General features: G+C 34.1%; 2 protein-coding genes across 3 annotated transcripts; one reads left to right on the top strand and one right to left on the bottom strand.

The window, feature by feature from the left end:
* Positions 1-3,241: 3,241 nt before the first annotated feature.
* On the bottom strand, positions 3,242-9,750 carry LOC139839404 (protein PAF1 homolog). 2 transcript variants are annotated; one of them, XR_011756945.1, is made up of 13 exons: positions 8,261-9,750; positions 7,966-8,034; positions 6,961-7,068; positions 6,674-6,857; positions 6,178-6,251; positions 5,979-6,098; positions 5,745-5,850; positions 5,320-5,406; positions 5,104-5,172; positions 4,917-4,988; positions 4,395-4,535; positions 3,534-3,805; positions 3,242-3,441 (listed from the first exon to the last, which is right to left on the bottom strand). XR_011756945.1 is itself a non-coding variant. In XM_071829465.1 (12 exons), exons 1-12 carry the CDS (start codon positions 9,151-9,153, stop codon positions 3,656-3,658), a joined length of 2,073 nt encoding a protein of 690 aa, XP_071685566.1. In that variant the 5' UTR covers positions 9,154-9,750; the 3' UTR covers positions 3,242-3,655. The 2 variants fall into 2 exon arrangements, 1 of the variants encoding a protein (XP_071685566.1); XM_071829465.1 differs by having other exon boundaries at positions 3,242-3,805.
* Positions 9,751-17,130: 7,380 nt separating this feature from the next.
* Positions 17,131-20,847, top strand: LOC139840366 (protein CHUP1, chloroplastic-like). The gene is made up of 5 exons (XM_071830630.1): positions 17,131-17,419; positions 17,549-17,655; positions 18,157-18,900; positions 19,804-19,993; positions 20,140-20,847. Exons 1-5 carry the CDS (start codon positions 17,293-17,295, stop codon positions 20,682-20,684), a joined length of 1,713 nt encoding a protein of 570 aa, XP_071686731.1. The 5' UTR covers positions 17,131-17,292; the 3' UTR covers positions 20,685-20,847.
* The last annotated feature ends 970 nt before the right edge of the window (positions 20,848-21,817 follow it).

The raw sequence follows: 21,817 nt of genomic DNA, 5'->3' as shown, positions 1-21,817 counted from the left end.
AGGAGATGGATCGTACTATAAGGAAACGAGTCCATGGAAAACTGGGGTACATCAATCTACATCCGAAGAGGTTCGTCCAAGCCAAATGGATGCCGAGGAGCATGTGCAAGAATTACGGAGATCAACAAGGCCGAGGCAACCTAATCCGAGGTATGCCAATGCTGCTCATGTGGATGAATCAATACCTATTGAGCATTCTACTTATGAAGAAGCAGCACAAAGTCGAGAATGGCAGAAAGCGATGGAAGAAGAAATTAATGCACTAAAAGAAAACCAGACATGGAGTTTAGTTCCAAAGCCAAAAGATGTGAAACCAATATCTTGTAAGTGGGTTTACAAGGTGAAGACTCGATCCGATGGCTCCATTGAAAGGTATAAAGCTCGACTTGTTGCTCGAGGTTTTTCTCAACGATATGGGCTAGATTATGAAGAAACGTTTAGTCCAGTGGCGAAGATCACAACAATTCGAGCTCTACTAGCTTTAGCCGCTAGCAAATCTTGGAAGCTGTGGCAGATGGATGTCAAGAACGCTTTCTTACATGGAGAACTTGACAAAGAAATTTATATGGAGCAACCAAGAGGCTTTGAGAACAAGTCTCATCCTGACCATGTCTGCAAATTAAAGAAAGCACTATACGGCTTGAAGCAGGCTCCAAGAGCTTGGTACGGGAAGATTGGCGAGTTCTTAGTACAAAGTGGTTTTACAGTTGTTCCTTCAGATTCTAGTTTATTTGTGAAACAAAATCATGGAAAATTAGCCATAGTGCTAGTATATGTGGATGACTTAATCATCACGGGAGATCACTATGAGGAGATCCAAAGAACAAGAGAGAATCTGTCTATCAGATTTCATATGAAGGAGCTTGGAGAACTCAAACATTTTCTTGGACTCGAAATAGAGCAGAAAAGAGAAGGATTATTTCTGGGACAACAGAAATATGCGCGAGATCTTTTACAAAAGTACGGAATGCTTAATTGCAAACCTATCTGAACTCCGATAGATCCGAATACAATACTACGAGCAGATGAAGGAAAAAGTCTTCAAGATGTTACCATGTATCGAAAGATGGTCGGAAGTCTTATTTATCTCACACTAAGCCGGCCAGACATATCTTATGCAGTTGGAGTGGTTAGTCGATACATGAGCAATCCGAAGAAGCCTCACCTTGATGTTGTACGACGCATCTTAAGGTATGTTAAAGGCACTATTAACTTTGGTATTTTATACAAGAAAACAAAAGAATGTCACGTGACTGGATATTGTGACGCCGATTACGCTGGAGACTATGATACACGACGGTCAACAACTGGATACATGTTTAGTCTTGGATCGGGAGTAATATCATGGTGCAGCAAGAGACAACCAACTGTATCCTTATCAAGCGCCGAAGCAGAATATCGATCGGCAGCATCAGCAACACAAGAAATTACTTGGTTGAAGCAGCTAATGGAAGATCTTCATCAATCAACAGATTATCAAGTAAAGCTTTTCTGCGATAACTTATCAGCTATACGTCTAGCAGAAAATCCAGTCTTTCATGCGAGAACAAAACATATAGAAGTGCACTATCACTATGTTCGCGAGAAGGTCCTTGAAGGGGAGATCAAGATGATGCCAACAAAGACAGATGAACAGGTTGCAGATATATTCACCAAGAGCCTAAGTAAACCGAAGTTTACAAAATTCAGAGAAGCACTTGGAATGGTCTGCAAGACATCGTTGGAAGAAAATTTGCATTGAGGGGGAGTGTTAAAATACAATGCAAATTTAGAATAATATGGAATTAGTTAATGTATATGGGTAAAATATCTAGATATTAATATGTAGATGAAAAATATCTAGATATTAAAATGTAAGGAAAAATCTAGATATTTATGTGTGTAAGAAATATCTAGATATTTATATGTATAAAAATATCTAGATATTTATATATATCCATAAAAATATCTAGTTTCTAGAAACTTCCATGGAGTAGTATAAATATAGGTGGGTGTTTCATTTGTGTGAAGTTGTGAGAGTGAAATAAGAAGTGAGTTGTGAAGAAGAGAAGAAGAGTGTGAGTTAGCGAAAGTAGAGAAGAGAAAGCTTGTAAGTAATATTGTAATTGTAATTTAATATAAGTGTTTTTGTTAAGTTTCCCGATCAAGCCTTAGTTTGTGTTTAAGTTCTTAGTGCACTTTTGTTGTTCTTATTATATGGTCGGCTCTGCCGCCTAAGCAATACATGGTCGGTTATACCGCCTAAAGATATATGGTCGACACTGTCCCCTAAGTACATTGTGCACTAAGGATTTATAAAATTAAAGGCTAACCAACGTCAAAGTGTTGGTGTAGTGAGTCTAGTATAGTCTCGGTCCTCTATAGTGGGTGTGTTGGGCTCGTCGAAGCTTCCAACATACTATATCAAAGATCATCCCTTGCATCATTAAATGTGATTGCAACATAACATAATAAAATATACTCACTCCGTCCCAAATTAACTGTCCCATTTGACTTTTCAGGTCTTTTGTTTACAGCTTTGACCATAATTATTTCAGTTTGTGTTATACAATAATTGATGAAATTTATATGGATGGATTCGGTTTTTAATTGTGTTTTTATTGGTATAACTTTCATCAAGTATTATATAACACAAATCGAAATAATTATAGTCAAAGTTGTAGACAAAAGACTCAAAAAAGTCAAATGGGACAGTTAATTTGAAACGGAGGGAGTATATATATAGTCAAATGAAGCGATTAATTCGATAAACTATTACTATTCTACTATACCTAATTACCTAATACCTAGTATAATAAATTAAAATATATAGTCAAATGAAGCGATTAATTCGATAATAATAATTAGCAGGTTGAATGTGAAATGTACTACTTGGAACTAGGTTGTACCATACGACTTGCTAACTTTGCATTTTATCTCCACATAGATTGAACACATTAGTTCTAGTTATTACGGAGTATAAGATTTATTTATACTCTCATCATTTAATCTCAACTGCCATCAATTAAAAATAGTGGAAGTTCATAACTATTGATTTAAATTTATGATGTCTTCTAGCCATTAATAAATAACAATAAAAAAAATGACTTTAGTTTTTTAGTAGGTTTCACGTTCAATTTAATTATTATTTATTAATCCCGTGTATTTTATCGTCACAAAGGATTGACATCAAGATATCAACTTGCAGAATCAAACTTAGACAACCAAGAAGACATCACTTTAAAAAAAGATTTTTGAGACATTTGTGCAGAAAAAAATGAAGTGATAATTCAAAACTGCATTTTTGAGACATTTGTGCAGAATACAACAATAAAGGAATGCATTTTTGAAACGCAAAATCAAGAATTCAACATCACAGAATTCATCTGTACCAAGATATCTCCCAACTTTTAGCTCCTATTTGACAATAAATGTGTCTTCTATAAATGGATTTGTTAAAAACTGCATTACATAATGTACACATACTTTAGAGATAAAATCGCGCGCAATGATGAAAGTGCAAACACTAAAAAAGGGGCTAAAGGATAACATACACTGTAAGGATATAAAAAGGAAATCCCTCCTACACTCGGATTATATGTTGTATATCCTGTTTTTATCTTTCCCTTTTTGCAGCTACCTTAGCTGTTTATCTTTCCATAAGTCTCATGGGATATTAATCGGAAACATCGTATTCAGCTCCACTATATTGGTCCATATCATCATCAACATCCATGCCATTATGATGTTGAATGACATCATCTTCCATGTCCATTCTACTATCATGTCTAGCATTTGAACTTCTCCCTTTAGAGCCAACATAAATCTGCAAGAAATTCTCATATGTTAAAACTTAAAAGAACCGGGAAAACAGTAAGCCGAAACTCAATACTCACTGTGAGTTGAATATTGATTGTTTATGAACAAATGGAAACTTCTGCATATACAATCTTTATTGGTCAACTAAGCCATCTACAGGGTAGAGGTGACCAAATGAACAGGTACGAAACAGGTCGAAGCGAGGTCACGTAATATGGGTGATTACCCACATAGATATTACAGGCCAGGTCAAGTTGAAAGTCACAAAGTCTAGTTTTAATAGCTTCTTGATTCGTTTGCTACAATATCTATAATTAATATTATTTTTTTATTATGTAATTATATTAACTTTTTAAATAAACATTAAAGCATTTATTATTTATATTTTATAAAAGTGCAAATAAGAGTTTGTGGTCAACAACCAACGCATAACAAGAGTAAGCCCATTTCAATCCAATCCATTTAACCTATTATCTAGCCCACCTGACCCAACCATCATGCCACCTTTAAATCTAACTCTAGTGATGTTAGACGTTGAGGAATCAGAGAAGAAATATTGTGAGATTAGTTCAAGAAAGATTGAGAGATAAAAGTACCTCGGATTCCTTCATCTCAACTGAAACATTTGGTCTTTGCCTCACTGTGATACTTGCAGGAACCGGGAAATGTTCAACCTCATCACCTGTTTTTCCTTCCCGGGCTCTCTTTTTCCTTAACATGAGTTTTGTTGGCAAAGGCTGAATACAGAACAAATATTAGCAGGGATATAGGTACAAGTAAATAGTTTCATAAATAAGTAGAGTTGGTAATGGATATTTCTGGTACAAGTCAAAACGTGTAAAATTAGACTTCTATCCAGCATTAGATTTAGATTGCTTCATAAACGATGTGTCTCAAATATAATTTAGATTTTTCAGTTTTTTGTTAACAATCTAACAGAAGTTTTATGCATTAAAGGTGTACTTTGAGATACTTTCAATCTGGTTCCTGATAAAATAATTTTTATGATGTAACTCGTTTGACCCGATAGAGATAAACCATAACCCGATCCAACCGTATCATGAGTAAACGGGTCGGTGCCACATCCATGGAGAAGGGAATCAATCCATATTCATTACCATGTAGCGAGCCTCTGATTCCCCAAATGACACGAGGAAATTTGTAGGATCATCAGCATCCTCGCCTCGAACCTGTTCAAAACACGAAAGGTTCATAAGTTATAACCCAACATTTTTTAGACATGGTTCCCTGAAATTTAAAGAGTACACATAGATTTCACAGAGTACACATATATCCAGAACGTACATCCCAGTGATACTCGCGAACCCACGTGTAAGAGACATCTTCACCATCATCATAAATATCCTTTGATAACTGAAAAGTATTAGTGAACCCATTGAAGGCATTAGAGAAACCAAATAACAATAAAAATTACATATAATTGCCAAAAGTTTCAGAAAATTTATCTGTTGGAACTAAAAGTGGATACATGTCGAGATAAATTCTACAGAAATATATTACCTCACCAACCGAAGGAACCATGTAAGCCAAAAACTTGTCAGGTTTAGCTGAATCCGAGGTACTTGCCACATAACTTTTCATGACAGCCTGGAATGGGATAATCAAGTCAATATAAATTTAATGATTACTGATTATTGCTGGAAACCGATGTATCTAGTGTCCAAAGTCATATAACGAATGATTGGAATTTAGTATTTATAGCTTTCATTACTCTAATAATGTTAGTGATATTATACAGAAAGCTGCAGGAGGGGAGACGAAACGACACACCGGTACAGTACTGTTCTTTTGCCCCCTAATTATGATTTATATAAGATATAATATACAATTAAAAATTATGTTTTAGCAGTTTGCAAAAGAACGGGATAAGTAAGAATGCCTATTATCTACAGGTGACAAATTAGGTGTGTCCAAGCAGAACAAACCTGAGATTCATGCGCATCCCTAACAGATTTGTCCATTTTGTTGTAGCTTTCCGAATCCACAGTAGGAGGACCGTCAAAGGTTGCAACAACAAATTGATCTTCCCACCTGCACAAGTCAGCAATTAGCAAACAAATAAGGAACTAAATGGTTTAGTTGATTGATCACACTTAAAGGATAACGACATGTCGACATAGACAATACTTAAAGGATATACGTAAAAGTGTGGTGAATACCGTTCAAAATCAGGAAATAATGGCAAAATCTCAACAGGGTGAAGGTTTTTGTTGGTTGCATGAACAGGAAGCGTCTTGCAAGCATCGAATGAAGCCTTGATGTCCTTAATTTTCTTTTCCCTGATTTAAGTGGCAAAAAATGTCACATGATGTATACACCCTACAATTTATTCACAAAGAAATAGAAACAGATATATACCTACTATTGAGGTTGTCCAGAAGGGCGTTTCCGCGTTTTTCCCGAAGTTCTTTTGCTTGTTTTTCAGTCAAAGACTGCAAGTAGCATTCAAGAAACAAGACTTTTATCAGTTCAACTAAACAAACACAGAATTACCTCTAAAAATCTGCAGGGGTGGCAACTATCATGAACCGTATGGGTAATAGGTCAAATAAAATCAGTACGAGTGCACCAAACAATTTTTGTTCGTCTTCAGAATATAACTGGCGTATTAAAGTATGATCCAAAAGTATATATTAAAAAATTATTTAGGTCCTACGCATTTACATACATTGCAGATGAGTAGATGACTTCCCACCCAACCCGCACGACCATTTGGTAACTTAACCTATTTGACTCGCTAAAGATCAAACATAATCCAAATGGATCAATTGGTATATATAAATGGATCCAGAATCCAGAATGTTCCCCATGGAAAAGTGTAAATAACACTTTGAGACACAAACTTTGTGTTCACCTGTCTTGTTGCATCCGTGCTAAGAGGAGATATGTATTGAGTCTTCACCAGCCAAGACATCCCTTTATCCGTGGGACGTTCCTTTCTCTTTAACCCATCATTTTTAATTGGTGTTACTGTAACATCCTCTTGCAATAATTTCTCGTCTTCAGGAGCAACATGTAGCATTTCATCCTTGGGAGCACTAGCGAGGTAAGAAAATGTTCCGTGTGTTATTAATCAAGATTACAAAGAAAAAACTTATTTACTGTTACTACTTAGAAAACACAATGGTGGGGAGCTAATACTTGTATACACTGAGATCTAGTAGGTCAAGCGGTATCCCAAGGTCTAGCTCAACATGCAATTGAGGCTTATGCACCTTTTCCAGTGATGTGACGGCATATTTAACAGCTCTGCAAATATCATATGTAAGATCTAATAAGTACAGGTATAAACCATATATATATATTACAGATTTACAGTAGATGGCAAGTACATGAAGTAGATTTTATGTATATGCCAGAGTTACTTGAAATGTATATAGTGAGCAGTGGTTTATAGTTACCTAACTAATCTAAAAAGGTGGTGCTGCGTCTACGGCTGTATGCTGTAGTGAATATACTGAGCCACTGAGTTTTCCAGATATTATTTAAACATTCTAAAGTGTTTACTATATCATGCCATATATAACTCAAACTCCACTTTTTATAAGCATTATTTTCCTGCTCAAATTTCACTTTAAATGATGCATATACTACTCTTGTTTCCGCTCCCCCTCCAAGCATTCATACAAACATTTCAATCTCAAAAACTACTAATTTCCTAACCGTTCCAAATTATTACAAGACATACTAACAACAGCATAGGTTAGTAAACGCTATAAGACAATAGGAACAATGATCCATCTATCCACAAATGTTTCTAATACCAATCTAATTAATTATGCTGCCTCAAATTTTCATCAATACCCCAATTTCAGAACCCATAGAGGTGAAGGTTTGTCCAGTGGATCGATCCTAAGAAGAGCCTTTCCAAGAAGCCAACTTTCAAAATTCTACTCATGTTCAAAAAAATGAGTGTTAAAACTAAAACTAGTATATACATCAGTTTTCAGTGTTCTATAAATATGATAGTTTTAACCATAGGCAGCCACCAACTACAATAGTATTTACCATCACAATATGGACAGCTGGAAGATTCATGTACAAAAACATGGTTCAAGTATTTAGGTTTGTCAACACATACTTTCAGGATAGCTTAGAAGGTAAAACACATACAATGAAAACAAATTCAGAATAAAAAATGCATACCGATCTTTATCTCTCCTTATAGACATAAGTTTCGGTTGAGATGTTGAATCTGGTAATTCATCCCGGAATCTTCAAGGAACACAAAAGTTTAAACAACATTCAGGGTCATATATACGCACAGACTCAATAAGGCTCTATCACGAAGTGGATAGAGTTAAGAAACACTAATTGAGAGAAAACAATATAATAGCACAGATCACCAATAATGCTCACCCATAAAGAACATTGAGTGATATGAGACACAAAAATAAAAAATAAAAATAAAAAATAAAACTAGGTACCATGACATACTCACTTCAACTTGCAAATAAATGTTGTTGGCTTCTTTAATCGGTTTTCTATTCTTTCACCAGTCAAGAATGGTGTAGCCCTCCTGTCATCCATATGGGAGCCACTAACTGAACCATGTGGCTTGATCCCTGAAGATATCACTTGGGTTTTTTGGAGGATTTTATTCTGAGATTCTTTCAATTGCTGCCTGATTTTTTCGTCTCGCCTTTGCTTCTCCATTTCTCTCTTCTTACGCAACCTTCTTTCTTCTTCAGCTTCAACCCTGCCAGGAGGGCCATTTGATTTTCTAGCAGGCATAGGAGGTAAATTAGAAGACTTGGAATGATGTCTAGAAGGACCCGCGTGATGGGAAAGCAATCGATCTCGCCCTTTAGAACTCTCCATGTCTTTAGAAGACCTCTTATACCCATCATGTCTGTTTTCCTTAGGTTGATTACTAATTGAAACAGATGAAGAAGGAGGAGGAGGCGGTGATGGCGGTTGTGATGGAGGAGGAGGTGGGGGTGGGACAGACGAACTCGGGGGAGAGGAAGGCGGAGGTGGTGGTGGCTGTTGTAACTGAGCATACCGAGAAGACGGTAAATACATTTGTCCTGGTGGTGCAGCCTGGGAAGGAGGTGGTGGTGGCGGATATGCAGATTCTGGTGGCGGAGGTGGTGGTGGATGAGACCCAAATTGTTGTTGATTGGGAACAGGATTACTTGGTGGAGCTGCATAACCACCCTGTTGAAAGTTCGAATTTAGATATCCCCAATTTTGAGAATACTGATTGGTTTGTGGAGGTGGAGCAAGCGATGGAGGTGGAAGTGTAGTGTAATTAGCCCGCGGAGGTGGCGGAGGTCCAAAATTTGCTTGAGAAGGTGGTGGTGGTGGAGGGAATGGCCTGTATGATGTCATGCCCTACAGAATTTCACTCTACAGAACCACACCTCACTGTTTCACTAAAACCCTTGAAAACCTATAGATATAAATACTACATCTACAGATTGTATACGATCGGAATCATAAACCGAAAGTTATCGAAATAAATGCTTAATAGAAGTAACGAATTTCAATCTTTATGGTAATTCGTACTCAAGTACCATTCAAAATTTTCAAATTTAACAAAAAGAATTTCAAAACCCTAGAACAATAAAACTAGGTAAAAACTTATGCTTAAATACAGAATTACTGAATCAAAAACCCTAGGAAACGGAAAACTGAGACGAAATTCAGTCTGATTTAAAAATTAATGAAACGAACTCACATAGATGATGATAATAACGCTACTTTTAAATCGATCGTTTGCGCAATAATGTGTCGATTCGAGAGCTCAATGCGGAGATGTAAAGACAAATACGTGAACTAAATTGAAGAATGTGCAGTAACAAATATCGCTGTAGATATATATATAGATATATCAAGTGTTTGATGTTAGATGGAGAAAGTAGCCGGAAAAAGTGATCGGAGATGTATGGTGACCTAGTTAGCTATTGAATACGGGGGAAAAGGATGTAATGCGTTAAAGAATTTAATTTAATCTAATTTAGTGTACTCTTGTTATTAAATAGACTTAATCTTTCATATATTTTCTTTCCTTAATTAATTTTAAATTTAAAATTTAGATCAAATTAATATTAATATATTTATATTTAATATTAATATATATATTTATATTATATATGAAAATCTCTAATGTGTACCGTAACGGTAGATGATAAGACCATTATTACATATTACATATGAAATTTATACTCTGACAATTTTACATATTTGTCCTTAAACTTTAGTCATTAAAAGTAATAAGATGGAGAGTACATTTGAAAAAATAATTTGTAATAAATAATTTTATATGTAATAGTGATCATAATGTATGCCTTTAAGGCATACATTAGACAAACTCATAAAGAAAAGATAAAAGGATGATAACACCCTTATATGCCTAACACACAATTGGATTTAAGGGAAATTGTTAATGCATGTTAGATGAAGGAATATTCATAGAAGATCTACAAACCATATGACCAGGGCCGTCCCGTCAATTCTAATTTTTCATATGGGTCATGTTCAATTAACAGAAAATAGGCCCTTTTGTATACAAAAGTTTTAAATATATGTATGAATAAGTTCAGTTAACACTAAAAAACTTGGTTAAGTACTTGCACTATAGGCCCATTTGAATTATGGGCCCTGTGCGAGCGCACGTGTTGCACGCCCTCAAATCCGCCCTTGCATATGACTATTATGCAAGGAAAAAAGTTTGGGAATGAAACTTGCAATGTGAATATATGTGTAAGTACCAGTATATTTCACAGTACTATAATTTAATTTATAGTTAATGAACAAAAACATAATAAACATAAATATATAATAAGTTTGTCTGTCTAATCTGTGTCCTAAGGAAATACAATATGAGCATATTATATATATATATATATATATATATATATATATATATATATATATATATATATAGAGAGAGAGAGAGAGAGAGTATATGAGGAATTTTATCAATTACCTCATATACTAAAACTTGAAATCACTTGGATAGTAAAAAAAAAAACAAACTTGGACACTAGTTATCGTTGACCTCAACAATTTTGTCACTTTCCAATTTATTTTTTTTAAAATTGTTTTTCAAAAAAAAAAAAAAAAATCATTACTCCACAACAACATGGAGACTTCTAACTAGTACAAAGTAGTTATACTAAGACTATGTACCTTGCCTTTTTTTAGTAGTGACGTAGGAGTGAGATTTTACACTATTTGAAAGAAAAAAAAATATGACCGTGACATGACAATGTTAAACCTGGATGATGCGTTATTGGGGATTTCAAATTTGGATGTCAAATTTATGTAGGTTTCATTTTTTTCATTTATTAAACTACAACAATATGAAATATATAATAAGGATTATTGAATTAGATGTAGTTTCGATGGATGATGATGCATGATACGGAACAGATCTTGGTGAATGCTTGGAGGCTAAGGAATAATTATAGTTATCCAGTTTATTTATTTTATTTATTAAGTTTATTTTTATTTACTTATTTAAATTATATGTTTTATGGACTAATTAGTTTCGATAGGATTAGGAGTCATATTTTTAGGGGTTCTAGAGTTTTCTTTTACTGAGTATATATACTCATATGTAATGTTTGACTAAAAGGGATCTATCCATCTTTTCAATTAATAAAAGTTATATGAGTTTCATATTCTTATTCTTGTTTACGTAAGTTTTTACGTGAATATTATTGATGAGAATCAAAGGGATCCGTTGGAAGACAAACGCTCTTCGCAACAAGATAATTAAAACAATTGATGAGAATCAAAGGGATCCGTTGGAAGACAAACGCTCTTCGCAACAAGATAATTAAAACACCAACGTGATTTAATCAATAATATTCACGTAAAAACTTACGTAAACAAGAATAAGAATATGAAACTCATATAACTTTTATTAATTGAAAAGATGGATAGATCCCTTTTAGTCAAACATTACATATGAGTATATATACTCAGTAAAAGAAAACTCTAGAACCCCTAAAAATATGACTCCTAATCCTATCGAAACTAATTAGTCCATAAAACATATAATTTAAATAAGTAAATAAAAATAAACTTAATAAATAAAATAAATAAACTGGATAACTATAATTGTTCCTTAGCCTCCAAGCATTCACCAAGATCTGTTCCGTATCAGTCTTTCCCACCCGAAAAGAACTCGCCCTCGAGTTCCAACTCAAATAAAATAATATACCCGGATCAAAGATAAACCAATCAATGACAATTTGGCGAACAGTGCAACTGAAATAAAATAATATGCCCGGATCAAATGCAAACGCACCAATGACGAATTCATCATTGTCATTCCAAATAAGTTTATGACGACCTCTTGAATAAGTATTATGCTCTAAAACCCTTTGATCCTTCTCTCCTTCGTGAAAGAACTCGACCTCGAGTTCTCAATGCACGGTTTATACACGAACAAATCTCCTTTGTTAACACTCTTACTTGCATCTATGGAGTTATTCAAATAAGCATATGGTATTTTCTTGCCTCCATAATCTTTTGAAATCTCTACAACTACACCTTCATCATGGATACCTTCCGAACTCGCGGCTAAATTACATATGGATAAATTCTCTTCTATTAAATTAGAGCCTAACGAATTTGGATCTTCTTCAACACTAACAACTATATCATTTTGCATCTCCTCCAAAATAATTTCTTTTCCTGGACACGATGATATATTTTATGCCTCAAGCTGACTCTCTTCAACTATTTTATCACGCTTCTCTATATGATCTGATTCTGATTTTTTCAAATTTGCTATTAAACTTTTCATCGAATCAAAAAATTCATCTGTATCGAGATTCTCCTTAACAGGTTGAATCTGCTGGTAGAGTTGTGGCTGATAGTATGGATCATAGTAGGGCAGTGGTGGATAGTAGGGTTGATGGTAGGATTGTGGTTCATAGTAAATGGGGCTTTGGTGGTATTGAGATAATCCATATTGGTAGTATTGATGTGATTCGTTCCAAGGTCGTACATCATAAGTAGATCTTCGGGTTTCTTCTTCAAGCCATCGTTGTTTTGCACGCTCGTTGGATTTATTAACTATATCCAACGTGTTCTTGAGTCTTTTGAGGGCGATAGCGAGATCGCGACTTTGATTACCATTATCGTCGGCCATTAAAACAAGAAAATAAAAAAAAATCGTGTTTTTTTCGGATGAACAGTAACGCGGCGGATGAACAGTGATTTCTGACGATGAACAGTAACCTGACGGATGAACAGCGGCGATGAACAGTAACTTTTTTTTTTTTTTTTTTTTTTTTTTTGGAGATAGGATATCAAAACTCAAACGTGGGAGAGACCCAAGTAATCGAATTAAGATATGTGGGATAAACTATCAAAATTCAAACGTGGGAGAGACCCAACTAATCGAATGATGATAGGGTGGATCGATTGCTCTGATACCAATTGATGAGAATCAAAGGGATCCGTTGGAAGACAAACGCTCTTCGCAACAAGATAATTAAAACACCAACGTGATTTAATCAATAATATTCACGTAAAAACTTACGTAAACAAGAATAAGAATATGAAACTCATATAACTTTTATTAATTGAAAAGATGGATAGATCCCTTTTAGTCAAACATTACATATGAGTATATATACTCAGTAAAAGAAAACTCTAGAACCCCTAAAAATATGACTCCTAATCCTATCGAAACTAATTAGTCCATAAAACATATAATTTAAATAAGTAAATAAAAATAAACTTAATAAATAAAATAAATAAACTGGATAACTATAATTATTCCTTAGCCTCCAAGCATTCACCAAGATCTGTTCCGTATCAATGCACTCGAACAACTATTTAAAAGATTAGTGAATGAATTAGGAAGCTCGTTTTTGTTAAATTGGTTGTAGTTTGGATTGTTGTTTGAACTTGCCATTGTGTGAGAAAATGATGAAGGTTAATGTTGTGAATAAGTTTATAACAAAGATTGAATTTGAGAGAATGAGAAAGGAGTGTTGTGATAATTGATAAAAAGTGAGAATATATATAGAATTAAAAGTATTAAATTAAAAAAATATATATCTGTAAGTAACTAGAGTGGGTGAATAGTTACTTAGTCGATTTTTAAAAATTTTCTTTGGCGTTTTGTTGAACTTGAACTTGATATAGTGTGATTTGAAATGTTTGTTCTCTAACAATGCTAGCAATACAAATATATGTTAAATTGTAAATAAAAGATAAGAGAAGAGAGAACATATATATATATATATATATATATATATATATATATATATATATATATATATATATATATATATATATATATATAGAGAGAGAGAGAGAGAGAGAGGGAGGGAGAGAGAGAGAGAGAGAGAGAGAGAGAGAGTATATGAGTAATTTTATCAATGACCTCATATACTAAAACTTGAAATCACTTGGACAGTAAAAAAAAACAAACAAACTTGGACACTAGTTATCGTTGACCTCAACAATTTTGTCACTTTCCAATTTATTTATTTTTTAAATTGTTTTTCAAAAAAAAAAAAATCATTACTCCACAACAACATGGAGACTTCTAACTAGTACATAGTAGTTATACTAAGACTATGTACCTTGCCTTTTTTTAGTAGTGACGTAGGAGTGAAATTTTGCACTATTTGAAAGAAAAAAAATATGACCGTGACATGACAATGTTAAACCTGAATGATGCGTTATTGGGGATTTCAAATTTGGATGTCAAATTTATGTAGGTTTCATTTTTTTCATTTATTAAACTACAACAATATGAAATATATAATAAGGATTATTGAATTAGATGTAGCTTCGATGGATGATGATGCACTCGAACAACTATTTAAAAGATTAGTGAATGAATTAGGAAGTTTTTGTTAAATTGGTTGTAGTTTGGATTGTTGTTTGAACTTGCCATTGTGTGAGAAAATGATGAAGGTTAATGTTGTGAATAAATTTATAACAAAGATTGAATTTGAGAGAATGAGGAAGGAATGTTGTGATAATTGATCAAAAGTGAGAATATATATAGAATTAAAAGTATTAAATTAATATATATATATATATATATATATATATATATATATATATATATATATATATATATATATATATATATATATATATCTGTAAGTAACTAGAGGGGGTGAATAGTTACTTAGTCGATTTTTAAAAATTTTCTTTGGCGTTTTGTTGGACTTGTACTTGATATAGTGTGATTTGAAATGTTTGTTCTCTAACAATGCTAGCAATACAAATATATGTTAAATTGTAAATAAAAGATAAGGGAAGAGAGAACAAACATAACGATTTATAGTGGTTCGGGAAGATGTTAACTAAACTTCCTTAATCCACTCCTCAATTCTACGAATTGAGATTTTTCTTCACTATGATACTCCAAACTCGGTGGAGTGTCCGGATACAACACTAGTACTTCGATAAGTCGCACCTTGTGAACTCTTACGTCCCTTTGAGGACTTCACAAACACCTATAGCTCTTACCACAAGATGCTAATGAACTTATCCTAGTGAAAACACAACTATCCTCTATATCCCTTTAAGAAGATAGTTTACAAGTAAACTTACAACTTTAAGCTTACAAGTACTCTTGCTAGAATCACTCTAAAAGATTACAAATTAAGTATAAGAATGATATCAATAAGTATGAGAAAATATGAGTGCAAGAGGTGAGTCTTCAAATGCTTCAAGGCTTGGCTTTTATAGGAAAGAGAAATCTTCCTGGAAGTCATACGGCTCACTGCACGGTCGACCGTGGTTCGACCGTGTACCCCTGACATCTGATTCTTAAGGCCGTTTTTGTCCTTTGAAATTTGTCAATTTCCCTTGTTGAATAGCTGCAACTAGTGGCCAATTACTTCTGAAATTATCCTCATTACCCTTTATGTTTTGAACATAAGCTTGGAGGTTGACATGTCATCTAAAGAAGAAAGTCTTCAATTTTTGACCATTTGTCATTGATTACCAAAAGAGGCAATTGCAGATTTTTGTCCCTTGACAAACCATTATCTTCCAAAATCTTCATCAACATTTCTTAATCACTTGTCATTTAGCTTATGGGAGTTTCTTGCCTTTTAGAATATTGTTACAAGTTAAATGAACTAGTTTGAATCTAGTTTGAACATAATGATTCTTGTTACATCTTGACTAGACTTGAGCTAATTACATTTTCATACAAATAATGATACATAAAATCAATGGGAGAACAACTCTTTAATTGGGACTTTAATGACCATTATTAGTATGTTTAAATGACACTATGATAAAGAGATATGACACTTAAGTGTTTTAGCCTAAATCAAGCTTAAAGTGTCATTAAGATGTCATTAGGTGTGATTAGTAAAAATTAACATCTTTTGGTTCAAAACTCTTTTGAGATCAAAAAGGACAACTATTATAAGTATGTTAAAAAATGTTTTGTAAATTATAGATGTCGGGAACTAGTCAAACTTTATTTGGTCAAGATTGGTAACAGAGAAAAATGCGGTCGGGCTGCGGTCGTCTGTGAGGTCAGCCGTGGGTTTGCAGTTTTAGAAAAGCTTGAACTCGTTGGTGCAGGACACACACGGTTGATGTCACGGTTGACCGTGGTGCAGCTGTGTAGCATTTTTCCCAAGATGATTTTTTAAGTATTGGTCTTTTGCTAGAGATAGTTTAGGCTCATGAATTCATGTCGTCCTTCATATGATTTAACTACTTAGTTCTTGTGTGTCATCATCAAAACAAAGTGATTAACTTTTGAATATTATGCTTTGAATCTTAACCAACAATATCCATTTAATTTCAAGCGGCTATATAACCTAATCAATCAAAAGCCGCCAAGTGGCTTAGACGCTCTCCCGAGTATTCGTTAGAATCAAAATTAGCGCCTCATTAGCGTTACTTCTAACGTTGCGTAACTGATGTTAAAATCATTAAATTTTCGCCAGCTCAAATTTCATGTTGATCTGAAGTTGCGTAGCAAAGGGGTCTACAACACACAATATTTATCACTCGACTTGCGATTCAAAATCCGATTTTGATTGGTGGATGTTCAACTCGATGTTTTGTTAGGTGATTTAGCATTTATGCATTTATTTTAATAAATTTTTTTAATTGTAATACTCGTACAAAACAAAGATCATGATATGAAAGTATTTCTCTAAGAAAAAAACATGTAGCATGACGACATAAGACAAAAACACCAAAGCCTTAACTGATTGGATCTCTTTAATTATTTATTAATTAAATTAAACTAATTAATTAACTAAAGCTAAAGGCATCAAACCCAAACACGCAATCTGCAAAACCAAGATTAAGACCAAATATTTCCAAAAAATATAATTCCCAATTTCAAAACACTACGTTCTTAAACATCAATGCTCCACCCGTTAGTTCCCCCATAACTATGATTTAGGTCAGAATATTAAGTCTTTCATTTTTTTTGTTCGCATGGGTCATGCTCTGTTTTATGTAAAGATGTAAATGAAATTAGGGTTTGAATTTGAAATTTGAATTATGGGAAGAGGTAAAAAAGACATACAACCAGTGGTTCTGAAAATTGGGCTTGCTTTAGTGTTTTCAATTAGTGGAATGATTTTTACATTTATCAAAAACAAAAGTATCAAGCCACCTCAATCTTCAGGTTTGTGTGTATGTTTTTTTGTTTCTTTCCTTTATTATTGTTATTATGTATTACGTATTATGTACTCCGTATTATGTATTATGTTTATGTATTATGTATAGTTACGTGTTAATGTTTATGTTTATTTAGACACCAGTAATCAAGGAAGTTCAAGAAGGGGTGCGAAGAGTGAGAATCAAGCATCTCATAGAACACCAAATACTTGCTTATTTGATCCTTTGGCTACTGGTAAAGATGTAAGTTTCTTGATTATACTTTTGAGTTTTGACCCTATGAAATTTGGGATTTAATGGATTAGTGCTTGGTTTTATGCTACTTGTTTCTGTAAATTAACTCATTTTCCCATCTACAAACATGATTTAGAGTTGTTTGTATGTAAATACTACTAGTAGTATGATATTGTGATTTGAGGTTGCATTATTTATATTTGATAGTTTGGTAAAAGTGATATTAATTTGGGTGCTTCAAATTGAAATTATCAGATTTAGAGAATTATGTAAGAGTGATTATTAGGATAAATGTTAGGTCACATATGTAACCGATTATTTGATTCCGGTTATTCAAGTTTCAGTAATAAATCCTTTATATCATTTAAGAGTGATTATTAGGATAAATGTTAGGTCACATATCCGTAGTGTTAAGTAACCGATTATTCTATCATCTAACATATCCTTATAGTAATTTTGATCTCGAAAAGTGTATGTTCACAACATTGGTTTCTGTATTTTGTATCGCAGGAGTCGCCTAATTCCATGCTAGATCTTTCTCTTTCTCCTAAGACAGATGAAAATTTATATCTTCTACCTGAATTTGGCGACCTAGTGAAAGAATTCGATATTACTGCCATGAAAGTGAATCTAGACCGTCGAATATCAGAACCGGAATCCGAGTCGCCGGCAAAAGGAAATGAATGTGAGATAAAAGAAAAACATGAGCAAGAAATCAAGAATCTAACAAACATGGTCAAAATTCTTAAAGAAAGAGAAACAAATCTTGAGATACAGTTACTCGCATACTATGGTCTTCAAGAACAAGAAACTACTGTGAAAGAGCTTCAAAATCGTCTTAAATTGAACAACATGGAGGCTAAGCTTCTTAGTTTAAAAGTGGAGTCTTTAAAGAATGATAACAAGAGATTAGAAGCACAATTGACGGGTTATAATAAAGTTGTAGCGGATCTTGAAGCTGCACAGGGCAAAATTAAAGATCTTAAGAAGAAACTAAGATTAGAAACTGCACAGAACAAAGAACGGAGTTTGGATCTTCAACAACGAGTTCAAAAGATGCAAGAATATGAACATAAAAGTGAAGTAGGTATTGAGTCAGAGATTCGATCAAGTCTTCGTAAATTGTTGGACATGGAAACCGAAGCTGATGAATTGAGAAAGTTGAACCATAGTTTGCAAGTAGAAAAGTCAAAGTTGACTCAAAGGTTGGAGCATGTTCAAAACCTTGCCACATCAGTTTCAAGAGATGAATCAGTAAGAATTTTCATCCATTTATGTTGGAATAAGTTGATATGGGTCATGCCTTAGTTCTATCAGTCAAATACTCAAATTGGTATATTCTAAAGTCTTAGTTTAGGGAACTGGTTATAAGGGTCAAGCAGGTCGACATGATTTAAAGTATTTAAACTGCTCACATATATCTTATTTACTAGATTTCTTATTTCGGGTACTTAACTTTTTTTTTCTGATTTTTATAGTGTATCTAAGTTTTTTATTACTTCCAAAATGGGGGTTTTTTAAACCCATTTGAAAATTAAAGGTATTTTAGTTCAGTTGAATGTTAAAAAAGGGAAAAAACTTGGGTGTTGTGAAATATCGAAAGGTAAAAATAAAATCGCTGAACCCACCATTAAAAATATCCGTGGGATTTATTTCTTGAAAGCCGGATTGCCCGGGAGAGGTTTTACCGACCCGTATTGAGGACCCAGGTCCAACTCGCCTGCCCCTCAGGATGGTTTAAGGTTCGGATCCCTGTAATGCGGTTTGGGTTTTCGCCCAAAAGCGCGTGCGTGCATGGCAAATAAGAGTATTCGATGCCAACAACTTGCCTTTTAAAAAAAAAATTAAAAAAAAAAAATCGCTTTTTGACGGTAAGAAATATTAAATGTTGTCCACCACTATCCAAAAAACATTTTTTTTGTGGTTAAATATGTCTTTTTTGAGTCTTGTATAGATTTCTAATCAAATTCTATATAGTCATTGATGTTTATTAAATTCGTTAAAAGGCGCAAGCCTATTTGCAGGTCAGATCCCATCTTAAACGTACAGATTCATACGATAACCCGTGATAGGAAAGAAAGTCCAATTTCATGCAGTTATTATTTAAAACAGAATATGAAATATGAATATGATAAAAAGAAATTTACTTGTTTGCAGATGGTAAAGCTTAAAGAAGAAAGGGAGTGTTTGAGGCAACAAAACGAAGATTTAACCAGGGTTATCGACCAACTTCAAGCTGACAGATGTAGTGACGTTGAAGAACTTGTATATCTTAGATGGATTAACGCTTGCTTAAGGTACGAACTTAGAAACCAACAACCAGATCCTGGTAAAACAACTGCTCGAGCCAATGGGGCTTTTGCCTCATTGGTCACCATGTTAACATGGTGTTCGAGGAGACCAGGGTTCGAGTCTCGGGGGGGGGGGATTTTCGTGAATTAACTTCGTGTGCTAACCACTAACATTGCCTTTCAAAAAAAACAACTGCTCGAGACCTCAGTAAAACACTAAGCCCGAGATCAGAACAAAAAGCTAAACAACTAATCCTCGAATACGCCAACAAACAAAGCTTACCCGAACTCGATGATGATCAATGGTCAGGTCCTCAATCCTCTTCTAACCTCACAGATTCTAGCGAACCCGATGAATCCTTGACAGATTATTCATCACATCATCATCATCATCATCAACCTCATCATAGCAATCATAAGTTTTTCGGTAAACTAATGAAGTTTTTAAGAGGAAAAGATGGTCATAACAGAAACTCGTCTGTTGAACAAACGGAATCAGTAGAAGATGTCAATTCGTGTAGCGAGTCATCTTTTGGGAATTTAGTGTTGTCGTCGAAACATTCGTTTGATTCTCAAAAGTTGATATATAGGCTTAGTGACGTTGGAGTGCACCGAAGGATTGATTCGATTGCAGAAGATGGTAATATTGACAAAAGATCGGAGCTTGTGAAATATGCAGAAGTGTTGAAAGACTCGAGTCCGAAGCCAACTGCCAAAGATCGACGAAGATCAATGTCGTTAAGTTAGTTAACATAATAGATTGATTAGAAATGTAACCAATTGAGATGGTATATGTTTATAACTTAGAAACCACATTATTAACAACTTGATGAATTGATAGTTCAGCTAAATATATATACTCCGTATATGATATGAAAGGATGTATGGTGATTTTAGACTTTATGTGATACTTGTTTCTTGCAAATCTAGTTTTATATGAAAAACATAATAATAATAAGGTTATAAGAAAAAAGTAAAGGTAAACATATATAAGTTGAAGCAGTTAATTTAGAAAAAAATTCTGCGATGGGTCCTTGCGGTTTACCTTAAATTACGCCGGTATAGGGATGGTAAAAATACCCGTACCCGATAGAATACCCGAAATTGTTGGGCCGGGGTTGGTTCCGGTATCCGGGTCTAAGCTGGGAATGAGAATAGTTATAATCTTTTTTCGGGTTCGGATCCGGACCCAACCTAGTGTTGGTTTCAAATCTAACTTGCTATTTAAATCAAGAGTTGGAGATCCAAACATTTACTCGTGAGAAAACCCGAGGCTCGACAATTAATAAGTACGGAGTAAATGAAAACCCTTCAGGTATAGTTTTAGGTTTGCAACATAGTTTATTAATCGAGTTCGGGTCCGGGATTACCTATACCTGGTTCAAATCCAGCCCGATGTCATCCCTACGCGGGTGGTCTTTGTACATGATTTGACGTGGTTGGTTACTGTGGCTTGCATAAATTACGCCGGTGGTCCTATGAGTAATGATGGTTAAAATAATTCATTAAGTTATGACATGTGGCTCTATTAACTGACTGAACAACAGGCGTCGATTAATTGGCGACTTGACTACCACGTAGAGCCTGAATTGAACTTCATGCTAGTTTAAAATTTATGAAAATTTGATTTTACCATTTTTATGACGTCTAACACTTTTTTTAGCCTACTTATTGACCGGAGGTCCATTCGAAAGCAATCTTTTTATTCATAGAAGATTGAGAGAGAGAACTTTCTCTACTATTGGGCTATTTTAATCTGGGTAAAGAAATAACTTGTCTTTATTCTAAGATAGATGAATTATTGTCTACATCTTACCTTCACATACCCCAATTTTTTTAACCTACTTATTAGCCGGAGTTTCATTCATATAATATCGAGA

Source organism: Rutidosis leptorrhynchoides, chromosome 4 (genome assembly GCF_046630445.1).
Source record: "Rutidosis leptorrhynchoides isolate AG116_Rl617_1_P2 chromosome 4, CSIRO_AGI_Rlap_v1, whole genome shotgun sequence".
In the NCBI taxonomy this organism is placed as follows: Eukaryota; Viridiplantae; Streptophyta; class Magnoliopsida; order Asterales; family Asteraceae; genus Rutidosis; species Rutidosis leptorrhynchoides.
The sequence above is the reverse complement of the archived record's forward strand: the minus strand, read 5'-3'. Positions and strand labels throughout refer to the sequence as shown.